This window comes from Nicotiana sylvestris, chromosome 4 (genome assembly GCF_000393655.2).
Source record: "Nicotiana sylvestris chromosome 4, ASM39365v2, whole genome shotgun sequence".
Classification (NCBI taxonomy): Eukaryota; Viridiplantae; Streptophyta; class Magnoliopsida; order Solanales; family Solanaceae; genus Nicotiana; species Nicotiana sylvestris.
In genome coordinates this window covers 175840553-175866687 of record NC_091060.1, presented here as the reverse complement: position 1 = coordinate 175866687, position 26135 = coordinate 175840553, and the positions used below count along the sequence as shown (strand labels likewise).

Genomic DNA, 26135 nt, shown 5'->3' with positions numbered 1-26135 from the left:
TTTCATAATAAAATCCTAGAATAATAGTGCGGAATAAAATACCAGCCTGACATCGGGGTGTCACTAGTCATGAGCAACTATCAAGGTCTGAATACAACAAAAGTCTAAAAATGTACTAAATACAGTAACAACAATGAGGGAAGGAAGCGGTGCTGCGAACGTCATGCAGCCACCTTGCTAACTCTGATGACTCCACGGCTGAGCTATCAACACTCGCTACCGGGTTCCGATATACCTAAATTTGCATACGAGATGCAGGGAGTAATGTGAGTACTCCAACTCAGTAAGTAATAAGAGTAAGTAAAGGCTGAGCAGTAGGAAACAATGAATCCACATTTACGCTGGGTTCAATAAACACAACATACTTTCAAATCATAATACGAGTCAATATTCCCTTTTAAAATCCAGCTTTTAGTAAAAATCATCTTGAAATACTTTTCTCTCCTTACTTTCCCTCCTATATTTTTATTTTTATTAAAAACATTGACCCCACTAATAATTTAATAACTCTTTAATATTTGACGTAGAAGGTTCTGTCACTCTCTCTAAACTCTCAGTCTCAAAATTAAACCTTGAACACCGTCTCTCTCAACCTCAACCTAGAACACATCGACCTCACCATCAATGGACTCTGTCGGCCAGCTCCGGTGACGGACGGCAACTGCCGGTGATTGACGACCAGTTTCGGCTAACATACGAGCAATCTCCGAGGTAGGCTATCGATTTTCCCCTGTTTGATGTTTGTATAACTATTCAATTTTCTCTTTCTTTTTTCCCTTATGTTTTCTTTAATTTGGCGTTTGGATTTCTTCTCCTTAAGAATAGGAGCGCCTTTGGCCTCAGTTGCATCGTCGTTTTCGACTCCAATGGCGTTGTTGTTATTGTTGTTGTTTGAAGGTCTTTGCTTCTGCTTTGTTTGTATTACATGATACATTTGTGATTCTAGTTTGCAAAATTGGGGGATTTATTTGTTAGGTTTTGATTTTCTGTTTGAAACCATGAGATTTTCTTTATTCGATGTTTGCTATCGATGTTTGCTTTCTTGGTTATTCAATAACATTGTTTCGCTGCTCTTTTTTTGCTTTCTCTGGTAATATTTTGGGGGCTTTTTTCTTTCTCGAGTAATTTTTTCTTTCGCTGCTCCTATTTTTGCTGCTCCTTTTTCTTTCTCCGGTAATATTCAGAAAAATCATTTCGCTGCCCCAATTTCTTTATTCGATGTTTGCTGTCGATGTTCGATCTTTGCTGTGATTTCTAGTTTGTAAAATTGGGGGATTTATTTGTTAGGTTTTGATGTTCTGTTTGAAACCATGAGATTTTTGTTCGATGTTTGCTATCGATGTTCGATCTTCCCTGTTCGCTTTCTTGGTTATTCAGAAAAATCTTTTCGCTGCTCCTTTTTTCTTTCTCTGGTAATATTTTTGATAAACATATTCTTTTACTTCTGTTCAATTATGCTTGTGTTGCTTTCACTTAAAATTGTGAGATTCGTTCATGTCTGTGCTTTAGTCTAATGGGTAAGTGTTTGCCTTCACGTCTATTAGACATTGGGGTTATTCTTCTCAGACAAATTGCTTGCCTTTCTGAATATACAGATTCAAGAAAAATTGATACAGATTGAAGAAAAATTGCTATTTGAATGATGATGCAATTTTTATTTGTAAAAAGAAAAGGAATTATATATTGATGTCCTTTCGTCATTTCAAGAGTGTTTCTACCTTTTCTGGTTCTTTAATTTATGAACCTTATTTCCAAAATCACTTAGTCAAAGCTTCACTTAAATAGTATCGAAAACTTTTACAAAATTATTTTACTACATACCTTATGATACACATGCAACGCACGTGCCGAGAGACTAGTCATACTATTCTAAAAGTGGGAAGGTCCTAAAGTCAAAGTTGAATTATCAAAATATCCATCAAAAACTAAATGGCTATTTTACCCTTCTCTTAATTTTATCCAACAAATTATTAATAAGGCTGTTATCAGCCAAATAGTCTGAATGAGGGTACTAAAGAGTTGTAACAGATAAGGGTAACGAAGAGTTGCATCATAGCTAAGAATCCAATAATTGTCCCCTTGTTCACTTCTGTACATCGAGTCTCTGATTTCTTTTACCAGAATTCTGTCTTTCTAGCTTATTTTGCTTGCTAAGTTTCACCTGTTGCTTTCTTAATTTGTCTCATCTTCATTGCATATTCTTTCTTATTCAGTGAAGAATTGATAAAATCATAATTGCTCAATAGCTTGCATGACTGCATAACCAACAGAAGCATGGAAAGCATATAAATTTTCATGCATTTTCCCTTGATGACATTGCCTCTAAGGAATTATAAACTTACTGGAGTATCTCCAACGACAACAATGTTCACTCTTTGACCAGTGACCTCACAAAGTGATTATGTTCTCTTCTTTTTTTATCCTTAATGTCTATATCAATTGAATCATTTGGTTCAAGATTCTCAGGAGTTCCTTTATATGATCTCTGCAGTTTTAATTAATTTAAATTGTTAATATAATGGGGCATGATCTTACAATTATTTGTCTTAAAATAGAAATAGTAAGGTTTGAATATTGTAGAAAAGAGTAATCAACCTTAAGAAGACAATTATACCAAGCTAACTGATATCAGAATGTATAAAGGATATGGAAAGATCACAAATAGCTAGAAGAACAGACATAGAGTTGGTCGAAAAATCTATTTTTTTATTTTATTCAGAAAATATCTGAAGATTACACGAGAATACTAGCTTTTGGTACATTTATGTCTTTCCTCTCTTGGACATCATCAAACCTTTGCCTTCTTATTTTTTCTCAGGGTGCTGCTCGCAAATTAGCTACATCATCAAACCTTTGCCTTCTCTTGGACATCGTTCATGTCTGTGCTTTAGTCTAATGGGTAAGTGTTTGCCTTCACGTCTATTAGACATTGGGGTTATTCTTCTCAGACAAATTGCTTGCCTTTTCTGAATATACAGATTCAAGAAAAATTGATACAGATTGAAGAAAAATTGCTATTTGAATGATGATGCAATTTTTATTTGTAAAAAGAAAAGGAATTATATATTGATGTCCTTTCGTCATTTCAAGAGTGTTTCTACCTTTTCTGGTTCTTTAATTTATGAACCTTATTTCCAAAATCACTTAGTCAAAGCTTCACTTAAATAGTATCGAAAACTTTTACAAAATTATTTTACTACATACCTTATGATACACATGCAACGCACGTGCCGAGAGACTAGTCATACTATTCTAAAAGTGGGAAGGTCCTAAAGTCAAAGTTGAATTATCAAAATATCCATCAAAAACTAAATGGCTATTTTACCCTTCTCTTAATTTTATCCAACAAATTATTAATAAGGCTGTTATCAGCCAAATAGTCTGAATGAGGGTACTAAAGAGTTGTAACAGATAAGGGTAACGAAGAGTTGCATCATAGCTAAGAATCCAATAATTGTCCCCTTGTTCACTTCTGTACATCGAGTCTCTGATTTCTTTTACCAGAATTCTGTCTTTCTAGCTTATTTTGCTTGCTAAGTTTCACCTGTTGCTTTCTTAATTTGTCTCATCTTCATTGCATATTCTTTCTTATTCAGTGAAGAATTGATAAAATCATAATTGCTCAATAGCTTGCATGACTGCATAACCAACAGAAGCATGGAAAGCATATAAATTTTCATGCATTTTCCCTTGATGACATTGCCTCTAAGGAATTATAAACTTACTGGAGTATCTCCAACGACAACAATGTTCACTCTTTGACCAGTGACCTCACAAAGTGATTATGTTCTCTTCTTTTTTTATCCTTAATGTCTATATCAATTGAATCATTTGGTTCAAGATTCTCATGAGTTCCTTTATATGATCTCTGCAGTTTTAATTAATTTAAATTGTTAATATAATGGGGCATGATCTTACAATTATTTGTCTTAAAATAGAAATAGTAAGGTTTGAATATTGTAGAAAAGAGTAATCAACCTTAAGAAGACAATTATACCAAGCTAGCTGATATCAGAATGTATAAAGGATATGGAAAGATCACAAATAGCTAGAAGAACAGACATAGAGTTGGTCGAAAAATCTATTTTTTTATTTTATTCAGAAAATATCTGAAGATTACACGAGAATACTAGCTTTTGGTACATTTATGTCTTTCCTCTCTTGGACATCATCAAACCTTTGCCTTCTTATTTTTTCTCAGGGTGCTGCTCGCAAATTAGCTACATCATCAAACCTTTGCCTTCTCTTGGACATCGTTCATGTCTGTGCTTTAGTCTAATGGGTAAGTGTTTGCCTTCACGTCTATTAGACATTGGGGTTATTCTTCTCAGACAAATTGCTTGCCTTTCTAAATATACAGATTCAAGAAAAATTGATACAGATTGAAGAAAAATTGCTATTTGAATGATGATGCAATTTTTATTTGTAAAAAGAAAAGGAATTATATATTGATGTCCTTTCGTCATTTCAAGAGTGTTTCTACCTTTTCTGGTTCTTTAATTTATGAACCTTATTTCCAAAATCACTTAGTCAAAGCTTCACTTAAATAGTATCGAAAACTTTTACAAAATTATTTTACTACATACCTTATGATACACATGCAACGCACGTGCCGAGAGACTAGTCATACTATTCTAAAAGTGGGAAGGTCCTAAAGTCAAAGTTGAATTATCAAAATATCCATCAAAAACTAAATGGCTATTTTACCCTTCTCTTAATTTTATCCAACAAATTATTAATAAGGCTGTTATCAGCCAAATAGTCTGAATGAGGGTACTAAAGAGTTGTAACAGATAAGGGTAACGAAGAGTTGCATCATAGCTAAGAATCCAATAATTGTCCCCTTGTTCACTTCTGTACATCGAGTCTCTGATTTCTTTTACCAGAATTCTGTCTTTCTAGCTTATTTTGCTTGCTAAGTTTCACCTGTTGCTTTCTTAATTTGTCTCATCTTCATTGCATATTCTTTCTTATTCAGTGAAGAATTGATAAAATCATAATTGCTCAATAGCTTGCATGACTGCATAACCAACAGAAGCATGGAAAGCATATAAATTTTCATGCATTTTCCCTTGATGACATTGCCTCTAAGGAATTATAAACTTACTGGAGTATCTCCAACGACAACAATGTTCACTCTTTGACCAGTGACCTCACAAAGTGATTATGTTCTCTTCTTTTTTTATCCTTAATGTCTATATCAATTGAATCATTTGGTTCAAGATTCTCAGGAGTTCCTTTATATGATCACTGCAGTTTTAATTAATTTAAATTGTTAATATAATGGGGCATGATCTTACAATTATTTGTCTTAAAATAGAAATAGTAAGGTTTGAATATTGTAGAAAAGAGTAATCAACCTTAAGAAGACAATTATACCAAGCTAACTGATATCAGAATGTATAAAGGATATGGAAAGATCACAAATAGCTAGAAGAACAGACATAGAGTTGGTCGAAAAATCTATTTTTTTATTTTATTCAGAAAATATCTGAAGATTACACGAGAATACTAGCTTTTGGTACATTTATGTCTTTCCTCTCTTGGACATCATCAAACCTTTGCCTTCTTATTTTTTCTCAGGGTGCTGCTCGCAAATTAGCTACACAGAGAAAGAATATAGAGGTCGTTGAATCTGTTGGTGTAGCAGCGAAGCGAGTGAAGCTGCCAGCCTATTTAATTAAAAAAGAAGGGATCTTTGCACTTTTATTAAAACACGACCAGCAGCAACAGCGACTAGCGTTCCCTTTTCAACTTCAACAGAGATTCAGTGGCAACAGGTATGTGATGATTTCTTCCTCCTCCTTCTTCTTCTTCTTCTTATTCTTCTTCAGCGTCCAAATAGCAGTGAAATACTGGCGAATTTTTTTTTACCTTCGATTCTTCTTTCTAAGTCTTCTCCTCTTCGCTAAAATGCTGCCTAGTTCTTCTTTCATTGTTTTTATGCCGCCCAGTTTTAACAGAATGGTATATTGCCCTTCCTCTGAATATCATAAGGAGGTTCAACTTCGGAATTCATGGTTAGGAGCAGTTTTCTAAGTATTTCCCACTGATGATATGTATCTATTAAGTTATTATTTTCTGGGGGTGAACTGGGGTGCAAAAGACACTATTCATTACTAACTAGTAAAGGGCTGCAAGATGAACTAGGGTGCAAAAGGCACAATTTCTCAGTTGAAAAGGCTACCTAAATGCACAACCACAGGGCCTTTGAGCTTACTAATCCCAAAAGCTGGTGTACATATCAGAAAGGTGAAAAAGCTACAAGTATGCTTAAAAAAAGTGGCTTTTAAGTATAAGGGCTTAAAAGCACTTTTTAAGTGCTGGAGCTTGTTTTATAAATAAGCAGTTAAATGTTTGGATAAAAGTGCCGATACTTAAAAAAAGTTATTGAAGTGTTTGGTAAATAAGTGCTGGTAAGCACTTGTTTCTATAAAATGACTGAAATATCCTTAAAGCTGTTAACACTATAAAGAAAATGATTATGATAATATTTTATTCTAAATTAATACATATACAAAAAAATTATAATTTAGTTCATTTTCAATTTAAACTGATTGCCTAAATATAAATTATTTATTTAAATAACATGCAATAATCTATTATTTCACCAAAATATATTTTTTCGTCTCATAGCTTCAAATTCTTTGTTAACATGTAGACTCATTGAAAATTTTGATTTAGAATATAGTTTCACCAATTTAAAAAAATGAGGGATTCAACAACAATCTTTTTAAAAAAAATGTTATGGAACCAAAAAACAAAACGAAAACAAAACAAATAGTTCGGCGGTGATGGAATTTGGAAGGCACAAATTGGAAATGGCAAAGGAAAGGAGAAAAAGAAAAGATTATGGAATTTGGAAGACAGGGATTGAAAATGGCGGAGGAAAGGAGAAAAAGAAATGATTGGGTATTTTGGAAATTATACATAAGTATCAGGGACAGTAGTGTAAAATACTTGGTTAAAGAGGGGTGGCTTTTAAGCTAGAAAAAAAAAAGTTGGGATTACCCAACTCATCACTTTTGGCTTAATTTGGACCTTTTGACTTAAAAGCATTTGACCTTTAAGCTGATTTTAAGTTTGCCAAACATCTCAACCAGCTTTTAAGCCCATCCAAACAGGCTCTATATTTGGGTAAATTTCGACCCATTTAACCGATCCGACCCTCTTTTTTATGTGGATTAACTCTCAGTACAGTGCGACTGCCGTGAACAGTAACGCAGTCGTGCTTTAATGCACACTGCTCCGCCGTCCGTCGGTGACAAGCCACCGGACCACCACCAAAAGATGCGCCTTCCAAATGCGCACTATCCTCAGCAAACCATTTCCCAAAAACATTCCCCAGCTGCTACAGATTTGCAAAATGGTGTTGGGATTACTGTAGCACAAAATCGCCTGGTCACTCGTTTCTGGGTCAAATTGAGCCATTCCAAGCACTGGGGATTCTTCTCCAGGTCCATGAGCCCGTTTGGATTGGCTTAAAAAAGTGGCTTTTAAGTATAAGGGCTTAAAAGCACTTTTTAAGTGCTGAAGCTTGTTTTATAAATAAGCAGTTAAATGTTTGGATAAAAATGCTGAAACTTAAAAAAATTTATTGAAGTGTTTGGTAAATAAGTGCTGGTAAGCACTTATTTCTATAAAATGACTGAAATATCCTTAAAGCTGTTAACACTATAAAGAAAATGATTAATATTTTATTCTAAATTAATACATATACAAAAAAATTATAATTTAGTTCATTTTCAATTTAAACTGATTGCCTAAATATAAATTATTTATTTAAATAACATGCAATAATCTATTATTTCACCAAAATATATTTTTTCGTCTCATAGCTTCAAATTCTTTGTTAACATGTAGACTCATTGAAAATTTTGATTTAGAATATAGTTTCACCAATTTAAAAAAATGAGGGATTCAACAGCAATCTTTTTAAAAAAAATGTTATGGAACCAAAAAAAAAACTAAAACAAAACAAATAGTTCGGCGGTGATGGAATTTGGAAGGCACAAATTGGAAATGGCAAAGGAAAGGAGAAAAAGAAAAGATTATGGAATTTGGAAGGCAGGGATTGAAAATGGCGGAGGAAAGGAGAAAAAGAAATGATTGGGTATTTTGGAAATTATACATAAGTATCAGGGATAGTAGTGTAAAATACTTGGTTAAAGAGGGGTGACTTTTAAGCTAGAAAAAAAAAAGTTGGGATTACTTATCACTTTTGGCTTAATTTGGACCTTTTGACTTAAAAGCATTTGACCTTTAAGCTGATTTTAAGTTTGCCAAACACCTCAATAAGCTAAAAAATGACTTAAAAGCTGGTTTGACCAGCTTTTAAACCCATCCAAACAGGCTCTATATTTGGGTAAATTTCGACCCATTTAACCGATCCGACCCTCTTTTTTATGTGGGTCAACTCTCCGTACAGTGCGACTGCCGTGAACAGTAACGCAGTCGTGCTTTAATGCACACTGCTCCGCCGTTCGTCGGTGAAAAGCCACCGGACCACCACCAAAAGATGCGCCTTCCAATTGCGCACTATTCTCAGCAAACCATTACCCAAAAAAATTCCCCAGCTGCTACAGATTTGCAAAATGGTGTTGGGATTACTGTAGCACAAAATCGCCTGGTCACTCGTTTCTGGGTCAAATTGAGCCATTCCAAGCACTGGGGATTCTTCTCCAGGTCCATGAGCCCGTTTGGATTGGCTTAAAAAAAGTGGCTTTTAAGTATAGGGGCTTAAAACACTTTTTAAGTGCTGGAGCTTGTTTTATAAATAAGCAGTTAAATGTTTGGATAAAAATGCTGAAACTTAAAAAAAGTTATTGAAGTGTTTGGTAAATAAGTGCTGGTAAGCACTTATTTCTACAAAATGACTGAAATATCCTTAAAGTTGTTAACACTATAAATAAAATGATTAATATTTTATTCTAAATTAATACATATACAAAAAAATTATAATTTAGTTCATTTTCAATTTAAACTGATTGCCTAAATATAAATTATTTATTTAAATAACATGCAATAATCTATTATTTCACCAAAATATATTTTTTCGTCTCATAGCTTCAAATTCTTTGTTAACATGTAGACTCATTGAAAATTTTGATTTAGAATATAGTTTCACCAATTTTAAAAAATGAGGGATTCAACAACAATCTTTTAAAAAAAAATGATATGGAACCAAAAAACAAACTAAAACAAAACAAATAGTTTGGCGGTGATGGAATTTGGAAGGCACAAATTGGAAATGGCAAAGGAAAGGAGAAAAAGAAAAGATTATGGAATTTGGAAGGCAGGGATTGAAAATGGCGGAGGAAAGGAGAAAAAGAAATGATTGGGTATTTTGGAAATTATACATAAGTATCAGGGATAGTAGTGTAAAATACTTGGTCAAAGAGGGATGACTTTTAAGCTAGAAAAAAAAAAGTTGGGATTACCCAACTCATCATTTTTGGCTTAATTTGGACCTTTTGATTTAAAAGCATTTGACCTTTAAGCTGATTTTAAGTTTGCCAAACACCTCAATAAGCTAAAAAATGACTTAAAAGCTGGTCAAACCAGCTTTTAAGCCCATCCAAACAGGCTCATAATTTCATCCCCACTGAGCTACGTAGACAAATGAAAGAATGCCACATCATTTAATGAGAGGCCCACATGAAGTGCCATTAGTCGCGGTGTAATTTTGACAATAGAATTAACGTCATATATATTTTCAGATGAATAGATGGACGGGATTTTTATAAACCATTTAGCATACGATAGGGCTACTTTAAGCTGTTTTTCAAATAAAGAAATTAGTACTCCCTACTACTGTTTCAACAAGAATTAAATGTACATGTTTTCTATATTAGCTACAATTCCCTATCGCAATTTTGGAACTATTACTAAATAAATCATGAGAAGTCGACAAAAATATCTGTCACGAAAATTTTAAATTCGCAAATCGCAACCATGTAAAATTCCATAAGATTTCAAATATACGATTATTTCATGCATTCTGCGACATATTCTTCCCTTGCTAATCCTGAATATTTTTGTTAATTATAGAAATAATCTGCTCTCATGCAACCAAGTGAAGCAATGTCCGCTGAGCCTGTGCATCACTTCGCGCGCCTCCTTTCAAACTGCATCCGAACTAATGATCTCAAGCTTGGGAGACTCATACACTCTCGTCTGATCAAGACGGCATTAACCTTTAACACATTCCTCGCCAACCGTCTGATATACATGTACTCTAAATGCTGTTCCATAGAGTATGCGCAACAGGCCTTTAATGAACTGTCAGACAAGAACACCCAATCTTGGAACACAATGCTGTCAGCTTACTCTCAAAAGGGTCTTTTTGAGAAAACCTTCCAGATGCTCGATGTAATGCCTGATCCAAATGCTGTGAGCTATAACTCAATCATTTCAAGCTTAACTCATCACGGGTTCCCTAGAAAAGCTATGGGGTTTTTCAAAAGAATGCAAACTCGGTGTGGGAGTGGGTTTTTGATTGACGAGTTCACGGTTGTTAGCGTGGTAAATACTTGTGCAGGTTTGGGTGCATTGAACTTGTTGCGTGAATTGCATGGGTTAGCAACTGTGATTGGTGTGAGGTTTAATCTTGTGGTTTGCAATGCACTTATTGATGCTTATGGGAAATGTGGCAAACCCGGGTACTCTTATTCTATTTTCTGTCAAATGCGCGAGACTGATGTATTCTCGTGGACTTCGCTGTTGGTTGCTTATATACGTGCGTCTAGAATGCCAGATGCGTGCTCACTTTTTGATCATATGCTGATCAGAAATGTGGTGGCTTGGACTGCTCTGATCACAGGGTTTGCACAAAATGGAGAAGGAGATAAGGCTTTGTGTACTTTCAAGGAAATGCTGGAAGAAGGTATTGTACCGCGTGCATCCACTTACGTTGGTGTCCTAAGTTCTTGTGCAGGCATACCTCTTATTGAAAAAGGTAAGCAAGTTCATGGACACATTTTTAGATGTACATGTTTAATTGATTTGCATAATGTTTTTGTAGTTAATGCTTTGGTTGACATGTATTCTAAATGTGGAGACATGATATCTGCTGTGAGATTGTTTGAGAGGTTAGATGGGAAGGATCGAGTTACTTGGAACTCGATAATAAATGGATTTGCTCAAAATGGGAATGGAGTGATGTCTTTGTTCATGTTTGAGAAAATGATTGAAACAGATACAACACCAAATCATGTAACTTTTCTTGGGGTTTTATCGGCCTGTAGCCACTGTGGTTTATTACCTGAAGGATTTCAATATATCCATTCAATGGAGAGGAAATACGGTATAGTACCCCAGTTGGATCACTATGCCATCTTGATTGATTTACTTGGACGGAAGAATATGCTTGGAGAAGCTGCGGATTTGATCAAGAGAGCTCCTTGGGGAAGAGACAATATTGGAATGTGGGGCGCACTTTTGGGTGCTTGCAGGGTACATGGGAACTTGAAACTTGCTAGAAGGGTGGCAAAAAATCTATTTGAGCTGGAACCTGATAATGCTGCCAGGTATATTATGTTATCCAACATCTATGCAGCAGCAGGAATGTGGGGTGATGCCCGCACTCTGCGAAGGTACATCTATGACAGAGGATTGGTGAAAGAAACATCTTATAGTTGGATTGAGATAAACAATATCAGACATAAGTTTATCGCTAAAGACAAGTCCCACAGTCAGTTAGAAGAAATAAAAGAGTTGCTGCTTAAACTCGTAGATCCAATGAAGGATGCTGGATACATATTTCAAATTGAATGCTCATACTTTCTTGTAGATGATGCATTTTGTTGACATAATTAAAACAGGTAGTAACCATGTATAACAGTTTCTAATTTAACAATTAATATGAGCTTTGGTGGTTGGTTACCTGCTTTGCTGAACATTTGGGAAAGGAAAAGTGAGGGAGAAATTTTGTTTTTCAAGATATTACTCCATCAATTACACTAAAGATAAGAAACATGATCATAAAATGTGAGGCACTGTAATTCATGTTGCTTGAAGCTTCAGAGATATTAATGTTACGAGCAACAGATAGATCCATCATTAACGTGCCTGTACTCACCTCTTTGGTGCACAGGTAATGTTTCTGTGCCTTGATTTAGTGCTTTTCATTTTGGTAAGAAAAATCTGAATGTTCTTTCACATGGACCTGTTAACTATCACAACCTATCATATTTTATGAACAACTGGCTTTATGTTGTTCATTCGAAGATCCCATTCCCACCATCCAAATGTTTCTTAAGGGAAAAATGGTATCGATGCCATTCCTACACTTCTCCTCAATCATGAGCTATTTAAAATTCTTAATGTTGTTAAGTGCCTCAACATATCTATATTATTAGAACTATATTCTTTTTGACAACTAATTTTCTCTCAGTCATTGCTATTGATGGCAGGTTACTGAATAGGCATTCCTTGAGTTAAGTGCAAAACCAGTCTGCTCGAAGTTCACTGCAGCAATATTAAGAAGCTGGGATAGCCTAACAGGGAAAATATAAATCATGGGCTAGAATATTCAGAAGGTACGACATGCCACAGAGACAGCTCTGAGGTATACTACCATCTCTGTTTAAATTTTTACTATGACAGTTTCTGAAGTTCTGGTTGATCCTGATCCATCATGCCTCTAACCTTTGCATTTAACATTGAGAGGGAATATCCATTGTGTGGTTCACAATTTTTATAACACTTGAAGCTACTTATCTTCCAGACGTGCAGTTAAAAATCTTCAACTATTAAATACTCATTCTTCAAATGCAAAAAATAACGGCTTGTTAGGTTCTCCAAGCGAGGCAAATTTGGTTCTTAGAGAATTGAGATGAGGATTCTGTAGCAAATAAGGGACGATTTGCTGAAGCTTGAGTAATTTAATAGTAGTTTACCTCTATTAACATTACCTTTAAGACTTGCAATTGCAGAAGTTCCATCACTTTTTAATATTCATTCTTCAAATGCATAAAATATTGGCTGCTAGGTTCTCCATAAAGTGAGGAAAAAAGGTTTTTAGGGATTTGATATGAGGATCTTTTAAGGCATAGGACCATTTGCTGAAGGTGGGTAATTTTAATCATGGTTGAAGAAATTGAGGCATCAAAAACTTATGTTATGTTCCCAAAAGCCGCCCTTGCGTTATCCCCAGTCAAGCATCAATTTGAAGGAAAAAAATCTAAATGTTTGCAATTCTTTAATGTTGCTCCTCTCCTCCATTGCTCTTCACCTCCTACAAAATCTACAGCTCCGATCTCTGAGAACTAGCAGTGGTTCATGACATGCTTGTTCCATTTTAATGGTTTTTATCCATATCATCATTTATGATCCGAATGTGAACCATTGGCCATTGACGCCGACCATTTAATCAAATTGTCTAGGAGATTTTTCTCTACCCATATACTTTAGAAGAATTAATATTAGACATAGAAATCGGATTCTATTCGATAGTAGATTTGGCCGTACATTTTATCTACCTACAACATAATAGTAGTATCTGTTCAGATATATATAGAAAACAACTGCATCTAATATTGTTAATATTATCATACCATCAATCATATCATCTATACCATCTAAGTAGAAGATTTTAACCCCACTAAAGACATACACTAGCATTTTATACTTTAAGACTTTAACTTTAATCCAAAATCCCCTCTTATATTGGTATCAGAGCAAGAAGATTTTCGGACCAAAAAGTTTATGAAACAATATATTTTTGCTAAATACATAAGTTACCATCACCACCTAATATATATTAGTTTTGAGAGCATTAGAAATAACAGAGAATATAGAGAAACATTAGAATCACAACAAAGGCTTTTTGAAAACCCAGAACTAGATATTTTAAATACTGAAAATTTTCAAAATTTCCTTCATTTTGAAATAGAAAGAACTAATATTGAAATACAACAAGAAAAGTATTATATCCGAACCATCAGAAATAAGATAAAACATATTCCATTAGGGTAACATATATGTTAAGACAACATCCTTTAGCTAAAGAAATAGTTTGTAACTATTGGATTTTAGGTAGAAATATATAGAGAAAAGAAGAATTAAAGAAAATACTACGAAAGACCAAGACTCTATTAATATCAACTTTAGAATTAGCTAAACAAATAAAAGAATCAGATCTAAAAATAAATAGAGAACCAAGTTATATAGTAAAACGTAGTATTAGTTCAGAAACCATATCAACTTTAGAGTGAAAAATACAACATATAGAAGGAGAAATATATTTAGAAAATCAAAGAATAAAATTCTTTAAGAACCGAAAAATTTGGATACCATTAGGTTGAACAAAATAGATAAATTAAAGAACCTAGAATATTTAGATTTAAAAATATACCCAGAAAAGAAGTATAGAATATTAAAACATAATACGGTAATAAAGTGTAATTTTAGTAGTGAAGAACATATATTACATACCGAAGATAAACAATACAATACTTTAGTAGATTTAATAATAAACTTGTAACGACCCGACCAGTCGTTTTGAGCTTTTGCGCTTTGATCGCCTGTTCTCGGGCATGACTTGCCCCGTGTTATGTATTATGACTGATGTAGATCGTTGGTTTTGGTTTTCAAGGAAAAAAAATCGGAATGAATTTGAAAGAATAGTCTCAGTTGAAAGCTTTGAATTTGAAAAGTTTGACCAAGAGTTGACTTATGTGTAAATGATCTCGGATCAAAATTTTTATGAGTTGTCTAGCTCCATTAGGTGATTTATGACTTAGGAGTGAGATCGTAATTGGTTTTGGAGGTCCGGTGTGGAATTTGGCTTGAATTGGCGAAAGTAGTATTTTAGCGATTTTCGGTTGATAGGTGAGATTTTGATCCAAGGGTCGGAATGGAATTCCGAGAGTTTTGTAGCTTCATTATGTGATTTGGGATGTGTGTGCAAAATTTCATGTCATTCGGAGGTGATTTGGTCGGGTTTTTCATCAAATGCGTGTTTCGGAAGTTTTGAGAAAACTTAGGCTTGAATTCGATGTGAATTGATGGTTTTGATGTTGTTTGAGGAGTTTTTTTTAATTAGAAAAAGTTTGAATGATGTTATGGGGTGTGTTGGCATGTTTGGTCTGGGTCACATGAGGCTCGGATAAGTTTTGGAAGAGTTTTTGGAAGATTTTTGCCGTTTTGAGCATAAGCACGTAATGATCCAAAGGTCCATTTTTAGTTCTAAAGATTGAAATTTGATTCCGAGACTTCCGAAATTTTGATAATGAATTATAGGATTGATCTGGAAAGTTTGGTCTAATTTCATCAAGTCACAATTGGGTTTTTGACGCGAAACATCTGTTAATTGTTTAACGAGCGAAATGGATATCGCACTGGATATCGCACTGAGCAAACGAGCTCCGAATTGAGTTTCGATTGAAGGACTATGTTCGTATCATTATTTGTGACTCATAGGAACAAGAATCATCGAATTCAGAGTTCATATGGTGGAGTTAGAGTCTTTTTAGTGAAAATAAATGTTGCTGGAGCAGAAGGTTCTGGTGTGCACCTTTAGCGACCAGATTTGGCACCTTTAGCGACCGGAAAGGTCTTTTAGCGACCAGAATGGGCTTTATTAGTGTTGTTCTGTTTTTTTTAGCTCATTTTCACGTTTTTCTTGTGAAAGAACACGGCTTGGGGCGATTTTTGAGCAAGAAATCATGAGAAATCTTGAGGTAAGTCACTTGTGATTATTTCTACTCCATAATATTGAATTATCATAGAATAATCCGACTAGATTACATGTTTTTGAGGAGTAAATTGGGGATTTAGGCTTAGGGATTTGAAAATAAGATTTGAAGATTTGAGGGTCGAGTTGATGTCCGATTTTGGTAAATTTTATATGTATAGACTCGTGGCGAGATAAGAATCCGTTGATGTTAATTTTTCTGAATTTCGAGAAGTGGGTCCGGGGCTCGGGTTTTGCCAAATTTTGGGATTTTGATGTTTTTCAGTTATTTTCGATTGGGTATTGTTCCTACAGCATAATGTGACATATTCGTTCTGATTTTGGATAGATTCGACGCACGAAGAGGCCAATTCGAGAGGCAAGGGTATAGCGAGCTAGACTTTTGGCCGTCTTGAGGTGAGTAATTGATGTAAATGATGTCCTGAGGGTTTGAAACCCCGGAATTTCACATTGTAACGCTATATTGAGGTGACTTGCACGCCGGATAACGGGCATGGGGTACAACACTATTGGGAATTGTGACTTGGTCCGTCCCGAGAGATTTTTTACCGTGTTTTCTACTTGAACTAAATTGAGAATCATCCTTACTTAGATTTGATTGTTACATTTGGGCTTCTTGCCAATTATTTGAATCCTTCAGGGATTGATATCACTGTTTTCGCATATTTTGCATATCATTTGATCTCAGTCCAAGGTTTTAAATACTGTTTTGCAAACTCAGCCATCTTTCTAAGATTTGAAAACTTAAATGATATTTCTAAATGATATTTCGGGCTGAGAACTATTGTTTTACGAATGACCAAGGGGCTTATGATGATTTCTGTACTGAGCATGGATCGAGTTGCGTGCCGCAACAGTGTTACATTGATATTGAGGCCGAGAGCCTGGGTGATTATACTGATATTGATATGAGGCCGAGGGCCAAGATTTGATGCCACGAGATGGCTTGATATTGCGCTTGGGCTGTAGGAGCCCTTCCGGAGTCTGTACACACCCCCAGTGAGCGCCGTCGGCGATAAATAAATATGGATGACTCGGGCTGCACGCCGCAGTGGGTACCAGAGGGTACCGTCATATGCATTGCATTGCACTCATGCATTTATTCCTTATCTGCATTATCTGCCATAATAATTATGTGCTCTTATTTCATTGACTGGTTGCTTCATACTGTTCTGAGCTTGGGGGGCTGATACTGTTCTGAGATACTGAGCCCGATGGGTAGATTTCTACTTATTATTTTGATACTGAGCCCGAGGGGCAGATTTCTAATTATTATTTTGATACTGAGCCCGAGGGCAGATTTCTACTTATTATTTTGATACTAAACCCGAGGGGCAGATTTCTAATTATTATTTTGATACTGAGCCCGAGGGGCAGATTTCTACTTGTTATTTTGATACTGAGTCTGAGGGGCAGATTTCTACTTGTTGTTTTGATATTGAGCCCGAGGCGTCGATTTCTACTCGTCATTTTACTGCCAAATTACCTGTTTTACTGGTTTAAAAGAAATTTCACATGATGTTTTACTGAATTGTTATTTTAAATGATTTCACTGCTTCTGTATATAATGTTGTGTGCCTTAACGTATTTTCTTACCTTCAGTCATTATTTATAAGTATTACTCACTGGGTCGGAGTACTCACATTACTCCCTGCATCATGTGTGCAGGTACAGGTATTCCTAAGGCATAGAGCGAGTTTTCTGTTTTCAGTTTTCATCGGAGTTATCGAGGTAGTTGTATGGCGTTCGCAGACCCGTTTTCTCCCTTATCTTCTGCTATTTATGATATCTTCAGACTTTGTTCCTAATTCCATACTTTGTAGAATTTTAGTAAACTCTGTAGTAGCTCATGACTTGTGACACTCCGGTTAGGGCTGAGTTGGGTTGGATTTCCATATTTTACCTATAAATTTCGCTATTGGATATTATTAAACCATGTTTATACTATAATTGTGTTAATTAATTGTCTTAAAAAGATGAATTGGGTTGAATGGTTGGCCTTGTCTTCATGAGAGGCGCCATCACGACCAAGTTCGGGAATTGGGTCGTGACAAGTTGGTATCAGAGCCTAGGTTACTAAGTCTCGCGAGTCATGAGCAGGTTTAGTAGAATCTTGCGGATCGGTACAGAGACGTCTGTATTTATCATCGAAAGGCTGTAGAACCTTTAGGAAAACTTCATATTCTTGAATTCTTATTGTGCGTCCTTGATTCAACTAAAAAAAGTAACTCTTACAATTCCATCCACGTGTTCGTATGCGCGAACGAGCGCTCAGTATTAGATGTGCCTTGATGGCTTGTACTTCCCCGGTCGAAGGGCGAGACGTAATCGCTGTGAGTTTGATGTTAGGCCAGTCTGGAGGACTTGAGACTAGATCCTTGCCTATGGCTTGAGCACCGAAGTGCTGATTGTGCGAGCAAGAGTTTTGAAATTATATGTCTGGTATTGTCCATATTAGTGGGAATGATGGTTTGATAGCCACGCGAGGAGTATGTTAGTACTGCGAGATATATCTATATGACTTGCAGGTGACGAGGAAGGGCGGCAGGATGATAGATGAACTATTAAGTGTTTGATTTTCATTGTGATCTGATGTGTAGCCCCGAGTTATGGGCGCGTGAAGAATTTTTTCATGTCTACTATTTGGAGTGAAGTAAATTTCATGTTACGGTATAAGTTTAGACTCAGGAAGACTAAGTGATTGTGTAATGTTAATAACGGTGGAAGGTATACAAAAATATTAATTAGAAGTGAAACAGGTGGGTTATCTCCTGCGGAGTGTTCTAAGGTGGTGCGATTCTTATACTGTCTATTAGAGGATCTCATTTACAAGTGAAGAATATGCGTTGAAATCTAAATTTGGTCGCCTAGAGAGTGGGCTTAACTGTTATGTGAGTGGATGCAAGAATTGCAGAAGATTTAAAATTCCAAATGATTTGTGTTTCCACAAGCTTATGAAGGAGTGAGTTCAATCTCACTATGGTATTACGACAATAATAGAGTATGTGCGTTATGATTTATTGAGTGCATTTTGATCTATGTCTTTGAGCCAAGTTGGGGAGTTTGCTATTAAATAAGTTGATTGCACGATTATGTGCTATATTGGTTCCAGTTTGAGGCGTGTTGGTGAGTCAGTTATTGCTTACGGGATTTAAGGTCGATCAGGCGGTGGACGGGCCTGTTTTTTTATGCTATTACTTTAGATGCTGTCACTACAGGAACTGTCCAGTCTGCCACAGAGATGCCTCTATATTATTCGATCCCGGTTCCACCTATTCTTATGTGTCCTCATATTTTGCTCATTATTTGGGTACACCCCGAAATCATCATTTGTTTGGATTGGGTGTTGTTGTAAATAATTCGGAATATGTTTAGGAGTTTATATCTCAATTTTGAGGGGTTTTGGTGAAGATTAGACTTGGTTTTGACTGAATTTGAGATTGAAACTCGAAGAAGAAGAAGAAAAAGAAGAAGACATATTTTCAAAAATTGTAGATAAATTGTAGAATTGTAGATCAATTGTAGATTGGGAAGACTAAAACTTCCACAAATCTTCTACAATTATGTCGAAAATGCCAATTATGCTACAATTGAAATGGGAATTGGGATATTAAAATTCAATGTATCCAGTTTGTAGATATCTACAAAAAATCTACAAAGAAACTACAAATCAGTTTACGTATGTATAAAGCAGTATTGTTTTGAAGAGTATCTACAAAATTACTACATTTATAGTACAATTACACTACAATCTATGCTGAAAAAAAATGTTGACTACAAAATTCTCTTTATGTACAAATAAACTACAAATCAATTTTTCCAGGATTGATGAAGAACAAAACAGCAGAAGATGCAGAAGATGGGCCACCGGAGTTGCTCTTTATTCATGGTGGCCATACAAGTAAAATTTCTGACTTCTCATGGAACCCATGTGAATACTGGGTCGTCGCTAGTGTTGCTGAAGACAATATACTACAAATCTGGCAGATGGCGGAAAACATCTACCACGATGAAGATGATATACTCAATGGGTCTCATCTCTGTATTTTTTGAGAAGAAGAAGGAATGGAGAAGAGAAAGAAATGGGAGGGGGAAAACGAATATGGTCAGATCTTAGGAATTAAGGGGAGATAGAAACGTGGGATATATGGATACCTTTAATTAAGGAGTAAAAACTGCCCATTAATTAGACCCTTAATTAAGTATGGTATATGATTGGTAATTTGGTATACAGGTTTGTAATTAAATCAAACCTTAAACATTGAGGGTAATAAGGTTTCACATATGGTATAGATAGGTAAAAATCCCTTAATCCAAACTTCCTTGGGCTTTGACATTACTCATTAAGATTATTTCATTTCAGCTATTTCATTATGGATTTTTTCCTTCCTAGCTAGTATAGTGGCCCAATAGAATTAATCCAAACTTCCTTGGGCTTTGTCATTACTCATTAGGATAATTATACCGTGTATATAAGTCAAATATTACTTTACTAAGTTATATAATATAGTTTGTACACTCTTAATGCACTTGTGTGAAGTAATCCAACGGTCTAGAGTGTTCAAAATTTTGTTTGCCAAAACGAAATGGAGACTATTGTGTGTAATCTATTTGCCTCTTTATCAACCAAAAAAAAACTCTTATAAATAACTCTTAAAAACTTAAATTTTGTGTAAGAAACAAACAATGTAATGGAACAAACTAATATTCAACTTAAACTAGCAGTAGCCAACGATATATTAATAACAACTGAACGTTTACAATGAGATTATAGGAATTTAAAGATAGGATTGCAAGAAAGACATGATAGAAATAGCCAGAAGGGGGATGAGGAGACTCAAAAGAAAATGGGATGAGAAATCAAAAACTGCTATAATATCTTGCATCATAATGGATTCATCACAATACTTTCCTCCCGAATGAGAACCTTGTCCTCAATGTTCGGAGGTAGCTGTTCTTCTGTTGACATTGAAATTAATGGAGTTACTCGTTCAGCTGGAGTCCTAACGCACTTCTTAAGCATAGATATGTGAAAGACTGGATGAATACGCGCATCAGCTGGAAGATCAAGTTTATAGGCGGTGCTCATAGCTAAGGTCGTTCCTTGCAGTCGATTAATTTCCTTCCAAAAGGAATGAAGAAACCTCGGATTTCGATCGGATACTATAACCCTCAGAGGACCATGTAGCTTAATAACATGTTCCACGAAAGCTACAGAAACCGAATGGGCCGTGAAAGTGGCTGACAAAGGAATGAAATGGCCATATTTGGACAAACGATCCACCACTGTCATTATTGTGGCCTTCCCCTTAGAACTAGGAAGACAAGTAATGAAATCCATTGCGATTTCTTCAAAAACAATATTATAAATGGGTAATGGATGTAAGAGGCCAGCGGAACTTCTATTACTGTTCTTCATCTGCTGACAGGTTTGACAGGCAACCACAAAAGCTCGTACATCTCTTTGCATATTGTGCCAATAAAAATTTAATGAGAGACGGTGAAAGGTTCTAGCTATACCAGCATGCCCGCCTATTGAAGAATCATGAAATTCTTATAGAAGTTGAATACGATTAGGTTAATCAGAGGGAATACTGTTTTCACTGAATACATAGTCAGTATAATTCTCAGATTTCAAATCAATGCCTTGTCTGATGGCAACCATTTCAGGGTGTGTCTTGGTAGCCTCACGAGCTGCATCTACCCAATCAAATTTACTAGCTATTATGGCTAGTAAAGAGCCTTCATGTGGCCTAGATAATACATCAGCTGCTTTGTCCATCTTGTCCGGCCGGTAAACCATAGGAAAATCAAACCCCACTAACTTCCCAAGCCACTTTTGCTGCTCTCGTGTTTGAATGAGTTGGTCAGTGAGATTTTTTAGTGACTTGGTCAGTGATAATGGTAAATCATCTTTCCAGCAAGTATTGTTGCCATTTACTCACCGCCTATGTAATGGCATACATTACCCTATGATATGTTGAAGCACGCTGCATTCTTGGACACAATTTCTGACTATAACAGGCTATATGATGGCCTTTTTGGGAAAGGACAACTCCAACTCCAACTCCTGATGCATCTGTTTCCACATGAAATCCTTGAGTGAAGTCTGGTAAAGCTAGAACTGGTGTACAAATAAGTTTTTTTTTCTTCAAACAATCAAAGGCTTGCTGGACAGAGCCACCTCAGAAAAATGGTTCATTCTTTAACAAATCAGTTAAGGTGCTAGCAATTATGGCATATTGTCGAATGAAATGACGATACTACCCCGCTAGACCTAATAAGATTCTACCACCCTTAACATCCTTAGCAGTTGTCCACTGTATAATAGCTGAAAGTTTTGTAGGGTTCACAGCCAAACCTTGCTCAGTAATCACATGACCAAGATAGTCAATTTGAGGTTACGCAAACATGCATTTGGAACGCTTAGCCACCAGTTTATGTTCGCGGAGCCGCTGGAAAACTTGAGTCAAGTGTTACAAATGATCATTCCATGTCCGACTATAGACCAAAATATCGTCAAAGAAAACCAAGACAAAGCGACGAAGGGAAGGGCAAAAATGTGATGACCCAAAAGGTCATCTCTTGTTTTAGAAGTTAAATCTGTGTTTCGAGGCCTTAAAAACCTCCTTTTGTCTCACCTCGATTTGCGGGCATAGTTCGGGCGCGTTTCCGGAAAGCTTTTATGTGAAATTTAAGAAAAATATGGAATTTAGCCTTTAAATTTTATTAAAGTTGACTTAGGTCAATATTTTTGGTAAACGGACCCGGACCCGTGATTTGAGGGTTCCGTAGGATCCATAGAAAAATATGGGACTTGGGCGTATGCCTGGAAACGAATTCCGAGGTCCCTAGCCCAAGAAAAGAATTTTTAAAGAAAATTATTTGCTAGAAAATATAAGGACTTTTGGAAATGAAATGGTGTATGATCTTGATGGTATCGGGCCCGTATTTTGGTTTCGGAGCCCGGTACAGGTTTAAAATAATCATTAAGTCGAATATGTGAAATTTGGTAAGAATCAGAGTTGATTTGATATAAATCGGACCCATAGTTGAGAAAATAAAAATTTCAATGTTCTTAAGAATTTCATGAATTTTGGTGCTAAATTCATAGTTGTTGATGTTATTTTGATGATTTGATTGCACGAGCAAGTCCGTATGACATTTTTAGACTTGTGTGCATGTTTGGTTGGGAGCCTCGAGGGCTCGAGTGAGTTTTGGATAGGCCACGGGGTGATTAGGACTTAGGAAAACTCAGCTGATGCATCTTGTGTTTTGCACAGGCCTCTGATCTCGCAATTGCAAGATCAGGCTTCACAATTGCGAAGTGAGCAGGCTTGGAAAATGCGGCAATAATGTCGCAAATGTGAACCAGGCCTGGGCAGGCCATCCTCGCAAATGCGACACTCTGGTCGGAAATGCGAAGGTCACAGTTGTCGCAAATGCGAAGGCAGCAGAAATTTATAAGATTCGCAATTGCGGTAACTGCGGCATGTTAAGTGAGATTTCAGACGGGAATTTTCATCATTTTTCAATTTCTCAAACCTTAAACCTCCCTAGGCGATTTTTCAAAGACCCAAACTTCTCCACATCATAGGTAAATGATTTCTAACTCATCTTCTTCAATCTAATTCATCTTTTTACATGATTTCACTTCAAAATCTAGGATTTTTCATGAGAAATTGGGTGTTATTGGGTAGAAATTAGGATTTTCAAATTTTGGGGATTTGAACCTCAAATTGAGGTCGGATTTCAAAACCAATTGCATATTTGAGTTCGTGGATGAATGTGTAGTCGGGTTTTGGTTCGAACTTCGAGCTTTGACCAAGCAGGCCCGAGGTCGAGTTTTGAGACTTTGGGGGAAAACATTGGGAAATCTATATTCATGCATTAGAATTGGTTTATTTAGCATCTTATTGATGTTATTAAGTAAATTATGACTAAATACGAGTGGATTGGTGGTGAAATCGAGAGGTAAAGCGGTGATTGAGTGTTGAATTGCCCGTTGGCTTGAGGTAAGTGTTTGGTCTAACCTTGACTTGATGGAATATGAATCCCCGACTTATGTGCTATGTGAAATTCCATGTATGTGGCGTATAGGTGTGATGACGAGTACCTATGCGCCACCAAATTACCATGTTTAGCTGTTTCCTTTTCCCGTTTCCTATTATACTATTTCTTGTCTTAATTACTACCTGCTTATAACTATTTCCATGCCTTAATTGCTACTTGCTCATAAATGCTTCCATGCCTAACTGCTTCATATTAACTGTTGCCCTCTTTATTGAAGTATCTATTTATTTCATGGTTTTACTTTATTACACTGTTGGCTTATATTGGCTTGTTGGTGCCTTATGGTACACCCTGGTTGGTCTCATTGAGTAGTTTACACTAGTGAAAATTTCATAATCGTAGTAATATTCCGTTGTGTGAATTGAAGTATAAGTACATTGGAGGATTTGACTTAATTTGTGAAATACTTATCTTTATTTTTGTGATTGGTGTTGATTTATATATTGGGATCCGGTTGCACGCCGCAATAGTATTGTCTTGTGGGATCAATAAGGGTGGACATGTGGGATCGGGTTGCGCATCGCAACAGGAGGAATAAGGGTGATATGTGTTGAGGAGTAATAAGGGTGGACAGGTGAGATCGGGTTGCAGGCCGCAACAAGGCAGAATAAGGATGGATATTGATACTGTTGTTGATTATATGATAGGATCGGGATGCACGACGCATCAGTTGTTGTTATGTGCCCATATCTATTGAGGTTCATTATTGTGATGTTGAAACACCCTTAAGGATTGATTATAGCTGAATACTAGTAGAACAGTTGGATTCCAGATTTACTTAATGTCAGTTATTGCTTTATTACATTTCGTATTTCCATTCTGTTTAGTATAAACTATTACAGGTTGTATATGTTGTATGCCTCGCGGTAGCCTCGTCACTACTTCGTCGAGGTTAGGCTCGGCACTTACCAGTACATGGGGTCGGTAGTACTGATACTGCACTCTGCACTTTCTGTGTAGATTTTGGAGCTAGTGGCTAATCGTGAGGTTGGTTGCTATCACTGCATACCGAAGACCCAAGGTAGTCATGCTGGCGTCCGCAGGCCCTAGCGTCCCCTTCTATCCCATTTCATTTTCTATTTTATCTACTTTCAAGACAGATGTGAACTTTTTATTCAGACCTTTATTTGTAGTAATCTTAGATGGTTCGTGAGTTGTGGCACCAGTTCTGGGTGGATGTTGCATTGGTTTTCGTTATTGTGTAAAGTTAAGCTTTTAAATTCTTTTTACGCATTTATTTCACTGGTTTATTTTGTTAAGTATTAAATATTTGAAAAATAAATGAAAAAGGTACGATATTCTGAAACATTGGCGTGCCTAACGAGTACAATGTTAAGCGCCATCATACTCCCGACGGCGGGAAATTCGGATCGTGACCAAAAAATAGAATTCGCTGTAGCTTGGAAAGTGGACGGTGCATTTGTTAAATCAAATGACATTACTAGAAACTCATAATGCCCTTCATGAGTACGAAATACAGTCATCTCAACATCCTCGGGTTGAAACCTAATTTGATGATAGCCGAATAATAAATCCAGCTTTAAGAAGTAAGTCGCACCATGTAATTCATCAAAAAGTTCATCAATAGTCGGAATTGGAAACCTATCCTTGCAGTTATGGCATTTAAGACCCGATAATCCACACAATTGCCATATACCATCCTTCTTCCGTATGAGCAGAACAGGGAACGAGAATGGACTGGTGGTAGGATGGATAATTCCCTCGGCAAGAATATCACAAACTAATTTCTCCATTGTTTGCTTCTGAAAATATGGGTAACGGTACAATTTAACATTAACTGGATCTGAACCTGGATGTAGATGAATGGCATGGTCTTGTGCGCGGCCCGGAGGTAAACCTTGAGGTTTTGTAAATACATCTTCAAATTCCTCCAAAAGGGACTGTAAATCCGGTGGCAGAGGAGGAAGTCCCGACTCATCAGTTGTGATCATCATTAAACAAAAATAAGAGGAAACAACCTCAACCTCTAATAGGCGTCGTAATGTTTGTAACTACACTAGTTGGGCTTCAACTGGTAATTCTCTAAGCCAGCTGAGCTTTTGGCCTTGATAAAAATTTTTATCATACGAGCCGAGTAATCAGTCAAGATTGGACCTAGTGATCCTAACCACATAATGCTTAAAGCAATATCCACCCCTTGCATATGCAAGACATAGAGGTCCAATATCAGTTTACAACATTGGATCACTATTGGTGTTTAACAGGCTATGCCCTCACAGCGAAGTGCTAAACGCTGCCAACCATTACCGCAAAAGGCTTTATAGCTTCCACGGGCAGATTGAGAAACTAAGCCATGCGAGTTTGGATAAAATTATGTGTGCTTCCACCATCCACAAGCACCTAC

At 36.2% G+C, this 26135-nt stretch overlaps 1 protein-coding gene across 26 annotated transcripts; it reads left to right on the top strand.

The window, feature by feature from the left end:
- Positions 1-494: 494 nt before the first annotated feature.
- On the top strand, positions 495-25026 carry LOC104211512 (pentatricopeptide repeat-containing protein At2g13600-like). 26 transcript variants are annotated; one of them, XM_070172397.1, is made up of 10 exons: positions 523-711; positions 2819-2899; positions 4202-4282; positions 5584-5780; positions 10051-10957; positions 11024-12094; positions 12414-12568; positions 16026-16093; positions 17366-17428; positions 24731-25026. In XM_070172397.1, the coding sequence occupies exons 5-6, from the start codon at positions 10066-10068 to the stop codon at positions 11806-11808; spliced, it is 1677 nt and encodes a 558-aa protein (XP_070028498.1). In that variant the 5' UTR covers positions 523-711; positions 2819-2899; positions 4202-4282; positions 5584-5780; positions 10051-10065; the 3' UTR covers positions 11809-12094; positions 12414-12568; positions 16026-16093; positions 17366-17428; positions 24731-25026. The 26 variants fall into 26 exon arrangements, 18 of the variants coding, with proteins under 18 accessions (XP_070028511.1, XP_070028498.1, XP_070028499.1 ...); XM_070172398.1 differs by having other exon boundaries at positions 17366-17431; XM_070172396.1 differs by lacking the exon at positions 24731-25026 and adding an exon at positions 19521-20071.
- Positions 25027-26135: the final 1109 nt, after the last annotated feature.